The sequence below is a fragment of the Myotis daubentonii genome, chromosome 2 (genome assembly GCF_963259705.1).
Source record: "Myotis daubentonii chromosome 2, mMyoDau2.1, whole genome shotgun sequence".
Taxonomy (NCBI): domain Eukaryota; kingdom Metazoa; phylum Chordata; class Mammalia; order Chiroptera; family Vespertilionidae; genus Myotis; species Myotis daubentonii.
The window spans coordinates 204,834,662-204,853,448 of record NC_081841.1 but is presented as its reverse complement, the minus strand read 5'-3'; the positions used below and the strand labels follow the sequence as shown (position 1 = coordinate 204,853,448).

Sequence of the window (18,787 nt, the reverse complement as noted above, 5' to 3'; positions counted from 1 at the left end):
AGAATCTGGTTTGCCGACTGTGTCTCCATATTGAGAAAAAGCTAACCTGTCCTAATTACTAAACCCAGATATAATCTCACTCACACTAAACTGATAAATCAATACCATCATTTTATAAAACAACTAGAGGCCCGTTGCAGGAAGATTCCTGCAAGAATAGGGCTTCGCTCCCATCTCTGCTGTTCCTACCCTGCCCTTCTCTGCCGCTTCTCTCCCGCCCATCTCTGCCGTTCCTACCCTGCCCTTCTCTGCCGCTTCTCTCCCTCCCGTCTCTGCCGCTTCTCTCCCTCCCATCTCTGCCGCTTCTCTCCCGCCCGTCTCCGCTACCTCGGCTCTCTTGCTTGGCTTCCTTCTAAGGTGTCTTCAGTCTTCGCTCCCAGCTGGTATATGCAGATTAGCCACCATCTTTGTTGGCGGTTAATTTGCATATTGCTCCGATTAGCCAATGGTGGGTGTAGCGAAGGTACGGTCAATTTGCATCTTTGTCTATTATTAGATAGGATTTCTTTTGATGTCGGATAATCAATTCACTCCTAAGCAAATCAATATACTTGAATCTCTGGAGTAGCAAAGACGGGGCCAGGCCCCAAGTACACAGTAACTCCATCAATAGACTACTTACCATAAAGGTATCCAAATACTAAGAAATGCCACTGCCCTGGCCGGTGGGCTCAGTGTTCAGAGCTTTGGCCCACATACCAGAAGGGTTTTGGGTCTGATCACTGGCCCTGGTTGGGGCATATGTGGGAGGCAACCAATTGATGTGTCTCTCTCACATTGATGTTTGTCTCCCCTCCCCCCCTTCCATTCTCTCTCAGAAAAGCAATGGAAAAAATATCCTCGGGTGAGGATTAACAAAAAATAAAAACAAATAAAAAGAAGTGCCATCAAGTAACTTGAGAAATCAATCTTAGAGTTGACATAAGATACCCAAAGTCACGTGATTCATGATTTTAATATGGGCAATGTATAGATAAATTGATTTCTGTGCTTAAAAACAAAAACTCACACCAACAAAATGAAACAAACAAACACTAGCCTATTGTTTAAGCCACTATTAGTCGGTTTCTCAGTTATTTTTTCCAGAAAGAATTTTCACTGAAACATTTGGAAATAGCCTTATCCTGATCATGATTTACCAAACATGTAAAAGGAGGGTGGAAGGAATAAGAACTAAAAATTCTACCTTTTTGGGGAGGGTGGGAAGAAGGGGTAAGAGATCAACGAAAGGACTTGTATGCATGCATATAAGCATAACCAATGGACACAGACAGGAGGGGGGTGAGGGCATGTGCTGGGGGGTGGGCGCGGGCAGGGAGAGGTCAATGGGGGAAAACGAAGACATATGCAATACTTTCAACAATAAAGAATTTTTTAAAAAAATTCTACCTTTTTGGGGACACATCCGACATTCACCTAGGAAAAAAAAATTAAAAGGACATATTTTAATAATATTAAACTCAATATAAAACAAACCTGCAAGAAATGAACCCCAAGCATCAACCCAGGAGACTTACTTGAGTTCGAAGTCTTAATCTACAATTATTTAATTTTTTCCAGTATAGAGCAAATGGACATTACTTTTATGTCATGAGGGAGAGAATTTTACTCATCAGCATTTTTTCAAGAAAAGCAGAAGGGGGTGGAGGGGAACAATTCCATTTGCAGGCGCCATGCACTCAGCGACGGTACAGGCCAGGAGATGGCAGAAGCCTGGGCTTGCGCAGAACCCAGAGGGAAGCAGAAGAGAAATAGGTCGGAAGAGGACCTACCAGCTGAATAATCTCAGCAGCTGTCCTAGAGGATTTCTGGGCCCCTGGAGTATCATGGGTAAAACACCCAGACTGCCCCCTTTGAGAAAACCTCTGGTGGAAATCTACATTATTTTTCAGGACCAAAGGATGATAATCAAGCATTAAGGGTCATCTATGCTATTAAGTCTTACATACTTACTAGAAACAGATCATAAATTTGATTCTCAGAATTCTAGCAGCCAACACACAAGGAAAAGCACAAATACTTGTAAGACTTCTTACAAGTAAAAAAACAAAACAAAAAACGAATTGTTTAAGAAAATAGCTATTCATGCCCATTAGACGAGAGATAAGTTACTCCCAAGGGTTCTTGGAAACAAGCTGTGATATATGCTTACACACAAACTTTTGTTTATAGCTGTGTACTTCCTTTTGATCACATCCTAAAAGTAATAACTTTTTTCTTTAACCTGGGTTAAGAACAAGATTGATTAAAACTGCCTTGAAAGCTATTTTGTTTTTCAGGATTGTTTGCAAAAGGGTACTTGATGCAAAGTCCCAACAAATCAGCCTACATGAATACAAACAATCGACTGTGCAAACTGTTTCTCAGGCTTCTTCAACCCCCGCCTCTCCTGCCAGCCTCTCCAGCAGGGTGGCACTATGATCAAGAAAGGTCTTTGTTAGGTATAAACTTCCAGTTATGAGATAAGTAAGTCCTGGGGATGTGGTGTACAGCATGGTGACTCTACTAAAAAATACAATATTGTGTATTTGGAATTGCTAAGAGTATAGAGCAGTGATGGCGAACCTTTTGAGCTCGGCATGTCAGCATTTTGAAAAACCCTAACTTAACTCTGGTGCTGTGTCACATATAGAAATTTTTTGATCTTTGCAACCATAGTAAAACAAAGATTTATATTTCTGATATTTATTTTATATATTTAAATGCCATTTAACAAAGAAAAATAAACCAAAAAAAAAATGAGTTCGCGTGTCACCTCTGACACGCGTATCATAGGTTCGCCATCACTGGTATAGACAGTGAAGTTCTCATCACAAGAAAAAAAATGCTGTGACTGCATATGGTGATGGATGTTAACTAGCCTTGTGATTATTTTGTAATATACCGAATCATTATGCTGTACACCTGAAACTAATATAAGGCTATATTACAATTATAGCTCAATTAAAAAAAAAACCACAAAAAACCCTGATCAGGTAGCACAACTGGTAGAGCATTGTCCCAATATGCCAAGGTGGCAGGTTTGATCCCTCGTCAGGACACATAACAAGAATCAACCAGTGGGGGGTGGAGGGGTGGGGGTGGGGAGAATCAACTAGTGAATGCATAAATAAGTGGAACAACAAATCGATATTTCTCTCTCTCTCTCTCTCATCTTTTCTCTAAAATCGATAAATAAATTTTCAAAAATTAAAAAAAAATTTTTAAAAAGCGTTTTTTGTCCTGGTGATCAACTCTTACCACCTATGCCTATTTGGGGAGCACTACACACCTATCCCATGTGAACCTGGCTACGCTTTATTGCAGACTCAGTACACTCAGCAAGAATACCTGGACATGCTCCCACAGGCCCCGGGGCAAAGGGTGACAGTACATCACAAAGAACTCTTCCTCAAGCGGACTCCTCCCACGTCTGTGTAGGCGGAGAACTCCCAGAAGGCTCTAATTCACCTTGACTTCGGGCACTCCTTGCACTTCTCCACGGTACACATTTGATCATGAGAAAAGCATTACATTTAGCTTTGGGGAGACTCCAAAAACTGAATTCAAATATCATCTCATGTGTTTTTCTGCCTTCAGAAATGACTTAATTAATCACAGTGGGCAACAAGAGATTACTTATCTGTAATTGAATTCTAAGAAAAAAAATTGAGGATTTCTTTCAGTTTCCTACTTTTTACATCTAACCTAACACTCTACTACAACTTTTTTTTTTGCCTGATCCAGAAAAATAAATATTAATTTAAGAGCGAAATCATGTAATTAGAAAACTAATGTCTTGTTGACCTAGCAGTGGTCGGCAAACTCATTAGTCGACAGAGCCAAATATCAACAGTACCACGACTGAATTTCTTTTGAGAGCCAAATTTTTTAAACTTAAACTATATAGGTAGGTACATTGTTATTAACTTAATTAGGGCACTCCTAAGGCTTAGGAAGAGCCACACTCAAGGGGCCAAAGAGCCGCATGTGGCTCGCGAACCGCAGTTTGCAGACCACCGATAGTGTATCCAGTAGAAGTTTAGCGGCAGTTCTGGCCCGTATGAACTAAAGGGAATCAGAATACGCGACCCCAAAATATGCCACTTTGGAATAAGGATTATTTTGAGCTGAAGACAAGAAAGAGTCAACAAGAAGGAAACCTTTGCCCTCCTCCTTTCTGCTTAAAATCAGGGCATAGATTTCCCTGTGTAATGGTGCCCCCCACTCCCCTCCTGAACCAGAAAGAGAACAACCCTTATCAGTGGAGATGAAAGGATAGCACTGAGATGAATCTGCACTAAAAAACATTAATAAAGGAACCCTTATCTTCCAATAGTTTCTTCCCATAATTTACCCGCCTCAGAAGCCCCAATCCCCCCTTTCCTTTGTCTAGTCTCTTCTCCACAACTTACTACTCTCTGTTAAGTTGGTATTAAGCTCAGAGGCCTGACTACTTCCTTATGTTTCCCCACTTCTTTTCTATAATGCTCAATGGGCATATGAAATAGACCTTTTCTCCTGTTCATCTATTATCAGTTTAATGTGTAGGTCCCAGTTACTGAACCTAGGAGGGTAGAGGAAATATTTTCCCTCCCCTACAGAACACAACATGGGACAGTCATCTCATATCTGAGCTTCTTAACAGCTTAAAGTAATAAATTCTATCAAAGAACAGTGAACTCTTCCCATACACCAACACATCAGTCATCTTGAAAATACAGGTGTCTTACTGGATATACGGAGGAGAGGAGGATGGGACACTTTTATAAAGTATATGATTGTCTAACGACTATGCTGCACACCTAAAACTAACACAAAATAATATTAAATGTGAATTGTAATTGAAAATTTTTTAAAAATTCACAAAACAAAAATTAAATTTAAAAGTTGAGCTTATAGTAAAAAAAGAAAGAAAATATAGGTCTCCTTCCTGAAAGGATCTACTCCATGATATCACAGTAAGAACAAAAGGCCCCTGGCAAAGGAAGACTGAAGAGGAGCCAGAAAATCTCATCCTATAGATACTCTGCAGAGCATCTAAGTTGGTTTCTTTGGAAGCATGAAATTAGGAAACTATGCAATGAATGGCTCCAGGACCAAATTCATTATCATCTGACTCCCATAATTATAAAGGATTCACCAGATTCATTCTTAAAAAGTTTTTGTTATTTTGGAGAGAGAGAAAGGGTGAGGGGGAGAGAGAGAAACATCAATGAGAGGGAGAAATATCAATCAGCAGCCTCCTGCACACCCATCGGCTTCCCTCCAGACCTACTAAATCAGGAACTCTGGGGTAGAGACCCATATGGTAGACCTTTTATCAAGTGTTTTCAGAGTAAACGATGTCTGGTTCCTAAGAAGCAAGAGTAAGAAATTTCCTCCTCTGTAATTGAGAATAATGCTTGAAAATGTTCATCAAGTCATAATGACACCAACAAATTACACTAAAGCCATGGTTTCTGGTGGCTGGGCTGCCAGTTCCACAGGTTATGCTCTGTGTGGTTTGTTTCCAACAATATCTTAACTGATGCTCAATTTGCTTGTCGGTAAAGTGAGGGTCCTGGACTAAATGCCTCTAAGAATCTGTGTGAGTCCAATCTTAACGACATGAAAACAACAGGGCCCATGTAATGTTTCATAAAGCTAAAAAAGTATTCAATTTAAAGGGCTATCCTTTCCTTGAAATTATAATATAAGCTTGATTCCCAATGGGGGACGTGCAGGAGACAGCCAGATTGATGTTTCTCTCTCTCCCCCTCTCTCTAAAATAAATAAGTAAAATTATATATTTTTAAAAAACTTTCTTGATAAAAATGATAGTGATAGGCCCTCCCACCATGTGAGAACACAGGAGAGAGGGCCATTGATGAGTCAGGAAGTTGATACCTTTTTTTTCTCAAATTAAATCTTTACTGCCTATTGTTTTTTTTGTGTGTGTTGGTTTTTTTTTTTTTTATGTTTTTATGGAAAGGGGGAGGAGAGTGAGAGAGCTAGAGCAAAAGAGAGAAGGGGGAGAGAGAGAGAGAGAGAGAGAGAGAGAGAGAGAGAGAGAGAGAGAAGAGAGAGAAACATCAATTGATTGCTTCCCATAGGTGCCTCGACTAGGATCGAACCCGTGATCCTTTGGTGCACAGGCCAGAGCTTCAACTAACTGACCCCCCCTGGCTAGGGCTCTGCTGGCACCTTGATCTTGGATGTGCAAGTCTGCAGAACTAAATGTTTATAAGACAAAAGACAAAAAATGATAGTGATATAATTTTTAACAGTAACTACTCTAAAAAATGTAAGTAAAAAAACCAAACATTTTAGGTCAGCAAGCGTATGTGAGCACTTCCATTTTTAAAACAACTACAGTCAGACTGGATCGGGGAATCGCTAAGTCCCTTCCAGCTCTATCACTCCATGAATCTGCTAAGTTTTCATGGAGAAGCATGAAACAAACCCCTACAAGCAAAACCTCGCATTTTTAAAAATTTGTTACAAAACTACTGCATGGAAAATATAGAAACTACAGATAACTACAATGTTTAGTAAAAAGTGTATTTTATTTAGGGAAAAAACTGGTTGGAGAGTCAAGAGTAAAGAAAATTCTACTTGCCTACCACAAAACCACTGCTCTGACACTCTCCTCCTCAAACCCTCTCACAGTTCACAGGGCTTCTGAGACAGGTCAGTAAGCCAGGACAAGTGGAATAAGGAAACTGAGAGACAGTTAAACAGCCAATAGTTGAGCATCAAGTAAATTGCAAAACCCTTCCTTCCCTAACCAAGAACACTTACGACAAACAGTTTAAGAAAAATGACGTGAAGATGGCAGCAGAGGTAGGAGCAATACAAGGTCAGGAACCAAGGAATGTGGGAAGCCTCTAGAAGGTGGAAAAGGCTGGGAAATGGCCTCTTCCCTTGAACCACCAGGAAGAACAAGCCTTTGATTTTATCTGGGCAAGAGCCATTTGGACTTCGGACTTCCGGAACGAAATCACACCTCAAAGCCTCACCCACCTGTTACGGGCCAAGTGACTGACTCACCATGGCATCTAGTCATACTGGGACCTTGAGAAGGAGAAAAGGCAAGGACCTCAGGAGCACCCCAAAAGGCACACTTACAGTATCATTTTTTTAAATGGTCTTTTCTTTCTTTCTTTAAATATATTTTGATTGATTTCAGAGAGGAAGGGAGAGGGAGAGAGAGATAGAAACATCAATGATGAGAAAGAATCATTGATCGGCTGCCTCCTGCACGCCTCCTACTGGGGATCAAGCCCACAACCTGGGCATATGCCCTTAACTGGAATCAAACCCGGGACCCTTCAGTCCACAGGCTGATGCTCTATCCACTGAGCCAAACCAGCGAGGACCTTATAGTATCATTTATATGTAGGTGCAATATGGAACTGCTTAACATTTTCCTTTGATTTCCTGATTAGCGGGAATGGTTTCTAAATTAAAGAGTATATGGGGGGTGGGGGTGGGGGAGCAGAAATGGTTTACACTTCCCCTCCGGAAATGGTTTACACTTCTCCTCTGCAACCAGGGGCGTAAATGGCTTAAATCACCCTATTCAGGGAGATAGATAACAGAAAAACAATTAGTGCCATCTGTACCAACAACACCTAAGGATGGATGAAGTCAGGGGAATAAATCTCATTTTGGTGCATCAGCATAAAGCTGATGAACATTCTGTTGAGATCCTCCCCTAAAATACCTCCCTTTAGCCCTAACCGGTTTGGCTCAGTGGATAGAGCGTCAGCCTGCAGACTCAAGGGTCCCAGGTTCGATTCCGGTCAAGGGCATGTACCTTGGTTGCGAGCACATACCCAGTGGGGAGTGTGCAGGAGGCAGCTGATTGATGTTTCTCTCTCACTGATGTTTCTAACTCTCTATCCCTCTCCCTTCCTCTCTGTAAAAATATCAATAAAATATATTTTTTTAAAAATAAATAAATAAAATACCTCCCTTTAGAGAACAGATGAGAACCCAGGAGACAAAGATCCAGAGTTGGCTCTCTCTGGAGCATGCCCATGCCTTTCTTCCCTCTCAGGCAAACATCTTTACTTTTCTCTCCTAAGCTTTTTTTTTTTTTTTTTTTTTTTTAAATTTCAGAGAGGAAGAGAGAGGGAGAGAGAGAGATAGAAACATCAAAGAAAAGAGAGAAATCAATGATCAGCTGCCTCTTGCAAGCCCCATGCTGGGGATGGAGCTGGCAACCCGGGGATGTGTCCTGACCAGGAGGTGACCTCCTGGTTCACAGGTCAATGCTCAAGCACTGAGCCATGCCGGCCAGGCTTCTCTCCTAAACTCTTAAGAGTCCCCACCATACTTGCAACTGTCCCGGGCTTACCTCCTGAACCTGTTTGTCTAAGGCCCCATTTTCTCTAACCTTTCAGTGAGCTAACAGCAGCCCTGCTGGGCTTCACTTCTTTCCTATAATGTTTCTAGAGAGCCAAAGCAGAGCCCCACCTAGGCGCTCCCCTGTTACTTCTTCTATCCTAAGCCCTTCCTTGTTTCACTGTCCCCAGCTTTAATAAACGTACTCTTAAAATAAAATAAAATAAAATAAAATAAATAAATAAAATAAAATAAAATAAAATAAAATAAAATAAACATACTCTCAAAATCACCTAGACTTGCTTTGTGAAATCTTTCCTGCATGAAGTCAAGAGCCCACACACTACCAGCCTGCACGAGGCAGACCTGCTCCAGGCCCAGTCCTTTTCCGGTTACACTTCCAGAAACTTCACTTAAAAATATTTATATATATATATATATATATATATATATATATTTGAGAGAGAGACAGAGAGAGGAAAGGAAACATGGATACGTTGTTCCGCTTATGTATGGTTGATTCTTTATGTGTCTGGACCCGGAATTGAACGCACAGCCTGGGGGTATCAGATGATGCTCTAACCAACTGAGCTACCCAGTCAGGGCACACCAAAAATCCACATTTTTTTACCACTGCCATTACCCATTAGCTTCCCATCTTTTCAACTAGAGACACCCTCTGCTCCAGTTAAATCGATTATACAACATACACTGACTCTAGGGCTTTGCCCTTACTCTACCCTCACAAAAAATACTCACCCACATATTCATCTGTTCAAGTTCAGAAAGATACTATTCCCTCACAAACCCACCCCATGTTGCCCAGGCAGAAATGATTAATTATAACTCTTCTCTCAACCGCTGTCATTTGTTATTACTGTAGCAATTAATATAGTCCACCTCACTTTGGGGTTGACTGTCTACCCTTTGTTCCCCAACTACTTTGTAAATTCCTTCATGGAAGGGACCTTTGTCTACAAATATCTGTATCTACCTACCCTTTCCTCTCAGCCAGCCCCCTCCAAATACTTAGCACTTAGAATTCAAAACAATGAACAAACAAAATAATGTGCCTCAGAAAGCCTTAAGTTTCCCTACACCTGCTTGGAAATTCCTGCACCTAAGAAGCTTATTTTTGCAACTGAGGAAAACCCAGATATCTGGAATCTGAACTCCTGTCGTATCCATGGGTTATATCTTCTCTCATATTCAACACATGCCAACACCCTTCCTTGTATAAAAGCCAGTTTGAAAATGTTAAATTGGGGATTTCCCCAAAACATCAACGCTTACAGCAGTGGTTCTCAACCTTCTGGCCCTTTAAATACAGTCCCTCATGTTGTGACCCAACCATAAAATTATTTTCGTTGCTACTTCATAACTGTAATGTTGCTACTGTTATGAATTGTAATGTAAATATCTGATATGCAGGGTGGTCTTAGGCGACCCCTGTGAAAGGGTCGTTCGACCGCCAAAGGGGTCGCGACCCACAGGTTGAGAACCACTGGCTTCCAGGCAAATAGAAGTTGCTGAAACAGGAGATAAGAAAGGCCAGGCGATCTACATGAAAGCAGTAACATGCTGACTGCCCTTGGTTCACTCTCAGAGGCAGTTTATCTCTCAGTGTGTTCACATTACTAACAGGAACCTAAAAATGGGTCAGCCCCTTTTTGAGTAATTCCAATAGAACCAGACAATGAGGAGTTACACCATAAGCTGACTGTGCCAAAAATAAGGAAGGAGAAAAGTAATGGGGTACAAAGATGAGTAGTTATCAAGTTGTCCAGGGGGCCTCTTAGTGGCACCCTTCAATCTGCTTTCTGCAGAGACAGACTTCTGCTAATTCAGTTTCTCAGGAATAAGGTGTCAAGGTGCAAGTTGATAATTAACAGGGATTTTTTTTTCTCTTCTCATTCCCACTTTCGTTTTGAACTTGGAAAATGAGGACTGGACAAAGGAGTCGGCCCTTTCATAGCTGTCAATATTGAGTTTCATTCATTTCACATACAGTTATTGAGTAAGGTATTTTGTTAAGATGATAAGAGGTGCACAAACACAGGAACCCATCCCTGCCCTTAAGGCGTTCCCAACTTAGTACAACTTAAACATCAGTGTCCAAAGGAACTTTAGAGAACCCATTCCCAATCCCAGGTTAATCTTGGAGACATTTTAATAGTAACAGCAAGTACCTCACCCAATCAAGTCTTGTGATAGAAAGAGCCACGCCATTCACTTGGGGACAAAACTTTTTAAAAATGATGAACAGTTTTTTAATTGCAGAATTTACAACCCTCTTTTTGGGGGGTAGTTTTAAAATCCCCGGGCCCCCCAAAAGACAAAAATAGCACAAGGTCTGAGAATTCATTTACTAGTAAAATTCCTACATCGAGGTAGCCTGTGGTCAGTGGTTCTCGGCCTTGGCTGAAATTAGGAATCGCCTACGGAGCTTCTAAAAACTCTCCCGGTCAGGCTGCACCACAGACCAATGAAATCAGAGGCCACGGGAGCGGAACCCAGGAAGAATTTTTTCAACTCCTCCGGTGATTCGAATGTGCAGCCACGGGTGAGAACCATCGCTGCGAATCACTCTGCCCTTGAAATGGGCGAGGACCAGGAACTTCATTGCTCAAGGACAATACACCCCTTCTCCCCCTCCTCCCATACACACGGGCCAGCTGCCATGTTTCCAGGTGCGGTTTTATGTTGCATGGATCTGGCGATGAGCTCCAGCGTGGAGCACAATACTCGTCCACCCTGAGGAACGAGGATGTAGGAAAGCTGCGTTTGCTTTAACCACTACGGCTGCCGCTGGTTTTGCACCTGGGCCGGGACCGACACAGGCTTAGTTTGGGGGTGGGGGGTGGGGTCGCCAGGATGCCCCTTTACACTTTTTTTCATTTAAACCAGCTGGGATCCTGGCCTCGGCAGCGGGTGGGAAAGCGGAAAGCACAGCGCCGGGTGCCCAGGCTGGGGGCCCGGAGGAACGGATCGCTCCGCAGCAGGAAAGAGCGCAGACCGCTCCCGCAGAAGCGAGGAGGAAGCGGGGCTGCAGCGGAGCCGGGGGTGCGGGGCCCGGTACTCACGCAAGTGCCGCCCAGCTTGTGGCTCTCCACCACGGCGACCCTGGCGCCCAGCTCGGCCGCCCGGCGCGCGCTGGCCAGCCCGCCCGAGCCGCCGCCGATCACCAGGTAGTCGTAGGCCCGGGTGCCGGGCGGCGGGCCCTGCGGCTGCGGCTCCTGCCTGCACGCCATGGCGCGGGCCACGCAGCGGGAAACGGCGGGGGCGCGCGGGGAGCCGGCGAGGGCACGCGCCGCCCGCTGCCAGCTCGGCCACTCGCTGGCGTGCAGGGCCCGGGGCAGCAGGGCCATGCGCGGAAGTGCGCGGAGGGTGCGGCCCTGGGGCCGGCCCCCGGGAAGGAGGGGGCGCGGGCCCCGGGCAAGGGTGGCCTCGGGGTGACTAAGCACCTGACCGGGGTGCGCGGGGCGGCGGGGGTTGGGGGGGGAGGGGCGGGTGCAGGGCGGGGCGTGAGTCTCCGGGCCGCGGTTCCGTGACACTGGGATAGGCGGGCGCGAAGGGCCGGCCCCACCCCAGCCCGTTCACCTGCGTGCGAACCACCAGCCCTACCCGAAGTGGGGAGCTTGGGGGTGGGGAGGGATCTCTCCGCTTCCTTGTGCGCCCCAGCACCTGAGGCCCCGCACCCGCGGGGCGTCAGCCGGAGGTAGGTTTCTGGAGGCCGGTGGGGCGAGAAAGGATGAACGCCCTCTTTCTTTTCATCCGCCTTTGGAGAGTTCCCTCCATCATTGTGGAGGCCGGTGTTAGTTTTGGAAACATCGGAATAACGAGTTTCGTGATTGTCGAAACCAGGGTCGACTGCCCTGATTTAATCCACAATCGATTATTTCTAACTAAATTCACCCGAGAAGCAGGAAGAGCTGTCTGAATCTCTGTCCCCGTAAAAGTAGGAAATACATCTCTAGGGTAGGTGCCCTCCCAGTCGAATCACACGTTATAAAACCCAGGATTGAAAAGCTTGTATAGCCCTGGCCAGTGTGGCTCAGTTGGCTGAGCATCGTTCCATGTAGAGAAAGGTCGCCAGTTTGACTCCCAGTCAGGGCACATGCCCAGGTCCATCCCTGTGGATGTTTCTCTCTCCCTCTGCAATCAATTAAAAATATATATATATTTTTAAAGGGTGTGTAAACAAACCTTGTAAAGCCTTTACTAATTTACTGCCAAAGCCCAAACTTTTGTTTAGATTCCTCACCAGCAAATACCTCCCCTTGCTTTAGATTCCTTGCTAATGAACACTTTTTGTCCTGTCAATTTCTCAAAAGTTTCTTTGTCAGAAAAAGTATAAAACATTATAAACTTATAAACAAAAATAGATACAGAGGCAGAGCTGCCTCCAACAGACTGTCAAACTACAGCGGGAAAGCCGGGGAGGGTTGAGGGGTGGGGGCGGGGGGTAAGAGATCAACCGAAGGACTTGTATGCATGCATATAAGCATAACCAATGGACATAAGACACTGGGGGGTAGGGGAGGCCGGGGGGATTAAGGGCGGGGGGGGGGGAAGGAGACATATGTAATACTTTTTGTAATACTTTAAGCAATAAAACCATTTAAAAAAAAGTATAAAAGGGTGCCCAGTTCAATCATGTCTTTGAACCTTATTTTATGTTCTGAGCATCATATTGTCATTCTCCTGTGCACACGTATTGTTTTTTTTCCCTGTTGAGCTAGTGTTGTGTCAACTTTATTATTTTATAAGTAGTCCAACCAGAAGAACTAAAGAACGGTAGAGTGAAGGAATTCCCCCACTCCCAACAGGATCTACAGATGAAGCCTAAAGATAGGGTAGAGCCCTGGTCGGCGTGGCTCAGTGGTTAGAGCATCAGCCTGCGCACGGAAGGGTCTTGGGTTTGATTGCTCGTCAAGGGCACCGTACCTGGGTGGCAGGTCCAATCCCGGATCCAGTGGGCACACGTGGGAGGCAACCAATTGATGTGTCTCTCTCTTTCCCCATTCCTCCCTCCTTTCCACTCTCTCTGAAAAGCAATAAAAAAAAAAATCTTTGGGTGAGGATTAAACAAACAGGGTAGAGACGGCGACAGAAAAGCGTTTTCCTCCCAACCTGTCCAGACTGGGGTATCGTTTTACAGTATCTGGAACTACCAACTGGACAACAAAGTGGTAAGTGGGCTTTGAGTTGGTGATGATAGGCCCACAGCCCATGCCCATCTATAGACCGAGAGCTATACAAGCAGAGGAGTGACGGTCCAGGTCACAGGCACCGCCCCAGCACACTGAAGGGGGCTGGGAATCAACCACACTCCAATTCCAGTTCCTTTTTGAAGGCGTTTTTCCTGATGAAAAAGTTGTATAGGGGGAAATGGGCAAGTTCTTCCTTCCAGTAAAATGCTATATAATACATGTAAAAGGAACAACAGAGTTAGAAAGGTCACCATTTTGCAACTATCATAGTAATAGTGTCATTAACAATCAGTGAATATTAAAATCACTCGGTGAAAGTATGATGGCTAAAGGGTTACTACACAGTCTCTGAATAGGTCCCCATAGATTGCTTATTAATCACAAAGGGAAAAATGGTAACTTAAGAGTTAAACATTGCCAGTGATGAGACATTTGTCATTGTGTACCTCATGAGATGATTCAGTAAGAAGTGCACACAACTAGCCCTGCTGGTGTGGCTCAGTGGTTGAACATCAACCTGTAAACCAGGAAGTCATAGTTCGATTCCCTGTCAGGGTAAATCTTGGGTTGTAGGCTTGATCCCTGTGTGTGTGGGGGGGGGGGCGGGGGGGGGGGATGCAGGAGGCAGCCAATCAATGATTTATCATTAAAGTTTCTCTCTCCTCCTCTCCTCTCTGAAATCAATTTAAAAAAAACAGTGCACAACTTCACTTATGTAATACTCTTGCTAAAATTTCATAACCTGAAAAACCCACATTGAGGGAAATTTTACAATTAGCCTGGTAGTTTAAAAACAATGTCTTAAAACAATGCAAGGCTGAGGAAATTTTACAGGTTAAAGACTGAAGAACCCTGGCCAGTGTGGCTTAGTTGGCTGAGCATTGTCCCATGCATTGAGAGGTCGAGAGGTTGCTGGTTCAAGTCCAGGTCAGGGCACATGCCTGGGTTTCAGGTTTGATCACCAGGGTGGGGCGTGCAGGAGGAAGCAGCCAATGGATGTTTCTCTCTCTCTTCCTCTCTCTCTAAAATCAATAAAAATATATTTTAAAAAAAGATGGAAGAAATATGAGAATTAAAACTAAGGCTTGCCCCCTAGCCGGTTTGGCCTCAGTGGGTAGAGTGTCAGCCTGTGGACTGAAGGGTCCCAGGTTCGATTCCAGTCAAGGGCACATGCCTGGGTTGTGGTTCAATCCTCAGTAGGGGGTGTGCAGGAGGCAGCCGATCAATGATTCTCTCTCATCATTGATATTTCTATCTCTCTCTCCCTCTCCCTTCCTCTCTGAAAGCAATAAAAATATATTGGGGGGAAAAAAGTAAGGCTTGATCCTGGATGAGCTTTTGAATTGGGACAATTGAGAAAACTGGAATATGGCCTGTGTAACAGATAATGGTACTACATCAGTATAAAATTTCCTGAGTTTGATCACTGTACTGTGGTTATAAGAAAATATCTTTGTTCTTAAGAGATGCACACTGAAGTGTTTGGCAGTTAGGAGTCTGAGTCAGAGGCACTTGGATTCACATCACACCACAGGCACTGTCCTAGTTAACTTAACCTCTCTGAGTGTCAGTTTCTTCATCTGTGAAACTGGGAGGCTGACCAAAAAGGAAATGAGCACATGAACGCGAACCATGTAGAGCGGAGGAAGTGAGCCAGCAGGAGCTGGAAACAGTAGGCAGAGCAGTGCAGATAGGCAGCTTAAGGGGGTAATGGAGATGGGTGAAGTAGTCCTGGAAGCCGGGGTTGTAACCTGGCACAGGTGTTTAAACATCACTCCGTAGCCAACAGCGTCACTGGAGACTTCCCAGCGGTGTGTTTCCCTGGAAACATATGAAATGAACTGGAGGTGGTGAAACTGGCAGATTAAGAGGCAAAAGTATTAGGCAGCAGTATTGATAACAGGGAAGGAACAGGCTGGACAGACATGAAGTCAAATTGACAAGTTGAGCAAGGGGTCAATGGTCAAAGATGACAAGTCTTGAACCAGGAAATATGGGTGGGGAGTGGGGGAGAATGGCTCCATTAAGCAAACGTAAAGAAGATGAAAGGAAGTAAGAGTCTATGATTCCGATAGTTTCAAAGGAGAAAGGAATTTTTAATCACCTAGTTACATAATCCATGCACTATGTTGCAACCAAAGGTTCATAAGGTATTATTTAGGGCTAAATTATTTTATTTTCATGTAAGCGTTTTACCTTTTTGCTTCTGACTTATGTGGGAAGAGGAATAGGTAGCCATATCCCAAACACTTGAAGATTTCTGACCTTATCTAAATTTTCTCTTTAGAAATGTCAGCTAGCCCAGCTGGTGTGGCTCAGTGGGTGAGTGCTGACCAGGAACCAAGAGGTGGCAGGTTCGATTCCCAGTCAGGGCTTATGCCAGGCCATATCCCCAGGGTGGGCTGTGAAGGAGGCAGCCAATCAAGGATTCTCTTTCATCACTGATGTTTCTCTCTCCCTCTCCCTTCTTCTCTGAAATCAATAAAAATATATTTTTTAAAAACTACACTAAGATATCATTTTAAGAAAAGAAAATGTCAGCTAAAGTAAAATTTTAGTTAATGCAGTAAGAGGTAGTTTGGAGATGATTAATGCCAAGAATAAAAATCAACTGAGTTACTGTTCAAATGTAGCAGTCTTTTTTTTTTTTAATATATTTTATTGATTTTTTACAGAGAGGAAGGGAGAGAGATAGAGAGTTAGAAACATCGATGAGAGAGAAACATCGATCAGCTGCCTCCTGCACATCTCCTACTGGGGATATGCCCGCAACCCAGGTACATGCCCTTGACCGGAATCGAACCTGGGACCTTTCAGTCTGTAGGCCGACGCTCTATCCACTGAGCCAAACCGGTTTCAGCAAATGTAGCAGTCTTAAGACATCATGATAAATTAGCATGATTTGTGGGAAACAGCAGAGCCCAAATTATTTCACCTTTTAATAATGTCATCATTAAAAATACTAGGGGCCCGGTGCACGAAATTTGTGCACTGGGTGTGTGTGGGGAGGGGAGTGTCCCTCAGCCCAGCCTGCCCCCTCTCACATACTGGGAGCCCTCAGGCGTTGACCCCCATCACCCTCCAATTGCAGGATCAGCCCCTTGCCCAGGCCTGACGCCTCTGACAGAGGCGTAGACCCCCATCACCCTCCGATCGCCTGATCGGCCCCTTGCCCAGGCCTGACGCCTCTGCCAGAGGTGTCAGGCTTGGACAGGGGACCCCCATCTCCCCCTGATCACTGGCTCTGGCCCCCCGCCCAGGCCTGAGGCCTCTGGCCCAGGAATCATGCCTGGGAAGGGGACCCCCATCTCCCTCTGATCGCTTGCTCCACCCCCTGCCCAAGCCTGACGCCTCTGACCCAGGCTTCAGGCCTGGGCAAGGGGACCATCATATCCCCCCAATCCCCGGCTCCGCCCCCCGCCCAGGCCTGATGCCTCGGCCAGAGGAGTTGACCCTCATCACCCTCCGATCACCAATCACCGGATCAGCCCCTTGACCAGGCCTGAGGCCTCCGGCAGAGGTGTCAGGCCTGGGCAGGGCACCCCCAGCTCCCCGCGGTTGCAGGCTCCGCCCCTGCCCAGGCCTAACGCCTCTGGCCTAGGTGTCCGGCCCGGGCAGCGGGGACCCGCAGCTGCAGCGGCCCCGTGATCGTGGGCTCCGCTTTAGGCCCAGGCAAGGGACCCCTAGCTCCCGGGACTGCCAGCTTCGACCGTGCCCAGCTCCCATCGCTGGCTCCACCCCTACTTCCTGCTATCACTGGCCAGGGCGGAAAAGGCGCCTGATTCTCCGATCATGGCTGGGGGGCAGGGCAAAGGTGGCCCCAGGGCCGCCTTTGCCCTGCCCCCCAGCTCTTAGCTCCCCCCTGGGTTTCCGATCACTGTCAGTGGCAGGGGGCTTCTTCCTGCTTTCTCTTTCACCTCCCTGCATTGTGCCTACATATGCAAATTAGCCGCCATCTTGTTGGCAGTTAACTGCCAATCTTAGTTGGCAGTTAACTGCCAATCTTAGTTGGCAGTTAACTGCCAATCTTAGTTGGCAGTTAATTTGCATATAGCCCTGATTAGCCAATGAAAAGGGTATCGTCGTACGCCAATTACCATTTTTCTCTTTTATTAGATAGGATTTTTAAATGTTTTTTACTACTAAATAAACTTAGGTGATTTCCACAAAAACACTGTGAAATATTTTTCAGAAATAATAAGCCTAGTCAGTGTAGCTCAGTGACTGAGCGTCGACCTACGAACCAGGAGGTCATAGTTGGATTCCCGGTCAAGGCATATGCCTGGGTTTTGGGCTTGATCCCCAGTGTGGGGTATGTAGGAGGCAGCTGATTAATGATCCTCTCTCGTCATTGATGTTTCCATCTCTCTCTTCCTCTCCCTTCCTCTCTGAAATAAATAAAAATATATTAAAAAAAATAAATATGCATTGAGCTAAGCCTGGCTCTAAGAGCTTTACATGTTGTCTTCTCCTCAACCCGAGAAATAAATACAGTACTATTATCTCTGTATTATCTCTACTAAGTGACTAAAGAGCAGGAGCATCAACAGCATGGAGACATGGAGATAGTGGCCAAAGGGATGATTCATATCCTGGCAGGACGGAGTAGCATGAGATTTCATCACAGCACTCAGAATGGAGCACAACTTAAATCTCATTGTTTATTTCTGTATTTTTTCATTAAGATTTTCAAACCACGGTTGACTGCGGATAACAAATTGCAGAAAGTGAAACATGGATAAAGGGGCCTACTGTACTTCTGTAAACAATCTGAGAAGTCTGTATGAGAAACTGGTATTATAAAGAACCTTGCTCATACAGGTTGCTCAATGAAATGTATTTCTCATGAAGCATATATGAAAATAATTGCAGTCATTTATGAAGATAAAAATAATATGAGGAAAGAAAGAAAACAAACATTACTCCATAGCACAATTTCAGTGTTTATTAAGGCAAAGGATAAACACGAAAGAGATAGAACTATAACTGATTACAAAATTAACAAAAAGCAAATTTTATGATGGGAAGGAATCTTTCTGAGAATAGGAAGTTTGCTTTGTTGGGAAACTGGATACCTCAGAAGACACTTCTAGCAGGAAATGATACTTGTGGTGAATAGCTTTTCATTCTTTGATCTCAAATTCATTGTTTTACAAATGTATTTGAAAATATAAAATGGGGAAGATCATAAAAAGCTTTAGAAATAACACTAATATTCCTATTCTGAATCTAAATATGTGGTTTTATTTCTGTAACTATTTACA

The 18,787-nt window shown here is 44.6% G+C and overlaps 1 protein-coding gene and 1 long non-coding RNA gene across 3 annotated transcripts in view; one reads left to right on the top strand and one right to left on the bottom strand.

Annotated features, from left to right (window-relative positions):
* Positions 1–11,771, bottom strand: part of GSR (glutathione-disulfide reductase) — a 35,331-nt gene extending 23,560 nt beyond the window's left edge. The window contains exons 1-2 of one of the 2 annotated variants that reach the window (XM_059685481.1): positions 11,394–11,771; positions 1,390–1,416 (exon numbers count right to left, since the gene is read on the bottom strand). In XM_059685481.1, the coding sequence (XP_059541464.1) occupies positions 1,390–1,416; positions 11,394–11,678 (312 nt within the window). In that variant the 5' untranslated portion in view covers positions 11,679–11,771. The remainder of the gene's footprint in view (positions 1–1,389; positions 1,417–11,393) is intronic. The other variant, XM_059685482.1, reaches the window with a different exon arrangement.
* A 50-nt stretch (positions 11,772–11,821) lies between these two features.
* On the top strand, positions 11,822–18,403 carry LOC132228668 (uncharacterized). The gene is made up of 2 exons (XR_009451397.1): positions 11,822–12,028; positions 18,209–18,403. It is a non-coding gene; the product is annotated as an uncharacterized LOC132228668 (long non-coding RNA).
* The last annotated feature ends 384 nt before the right edge of the window (positions 18,404–18,787 follow it).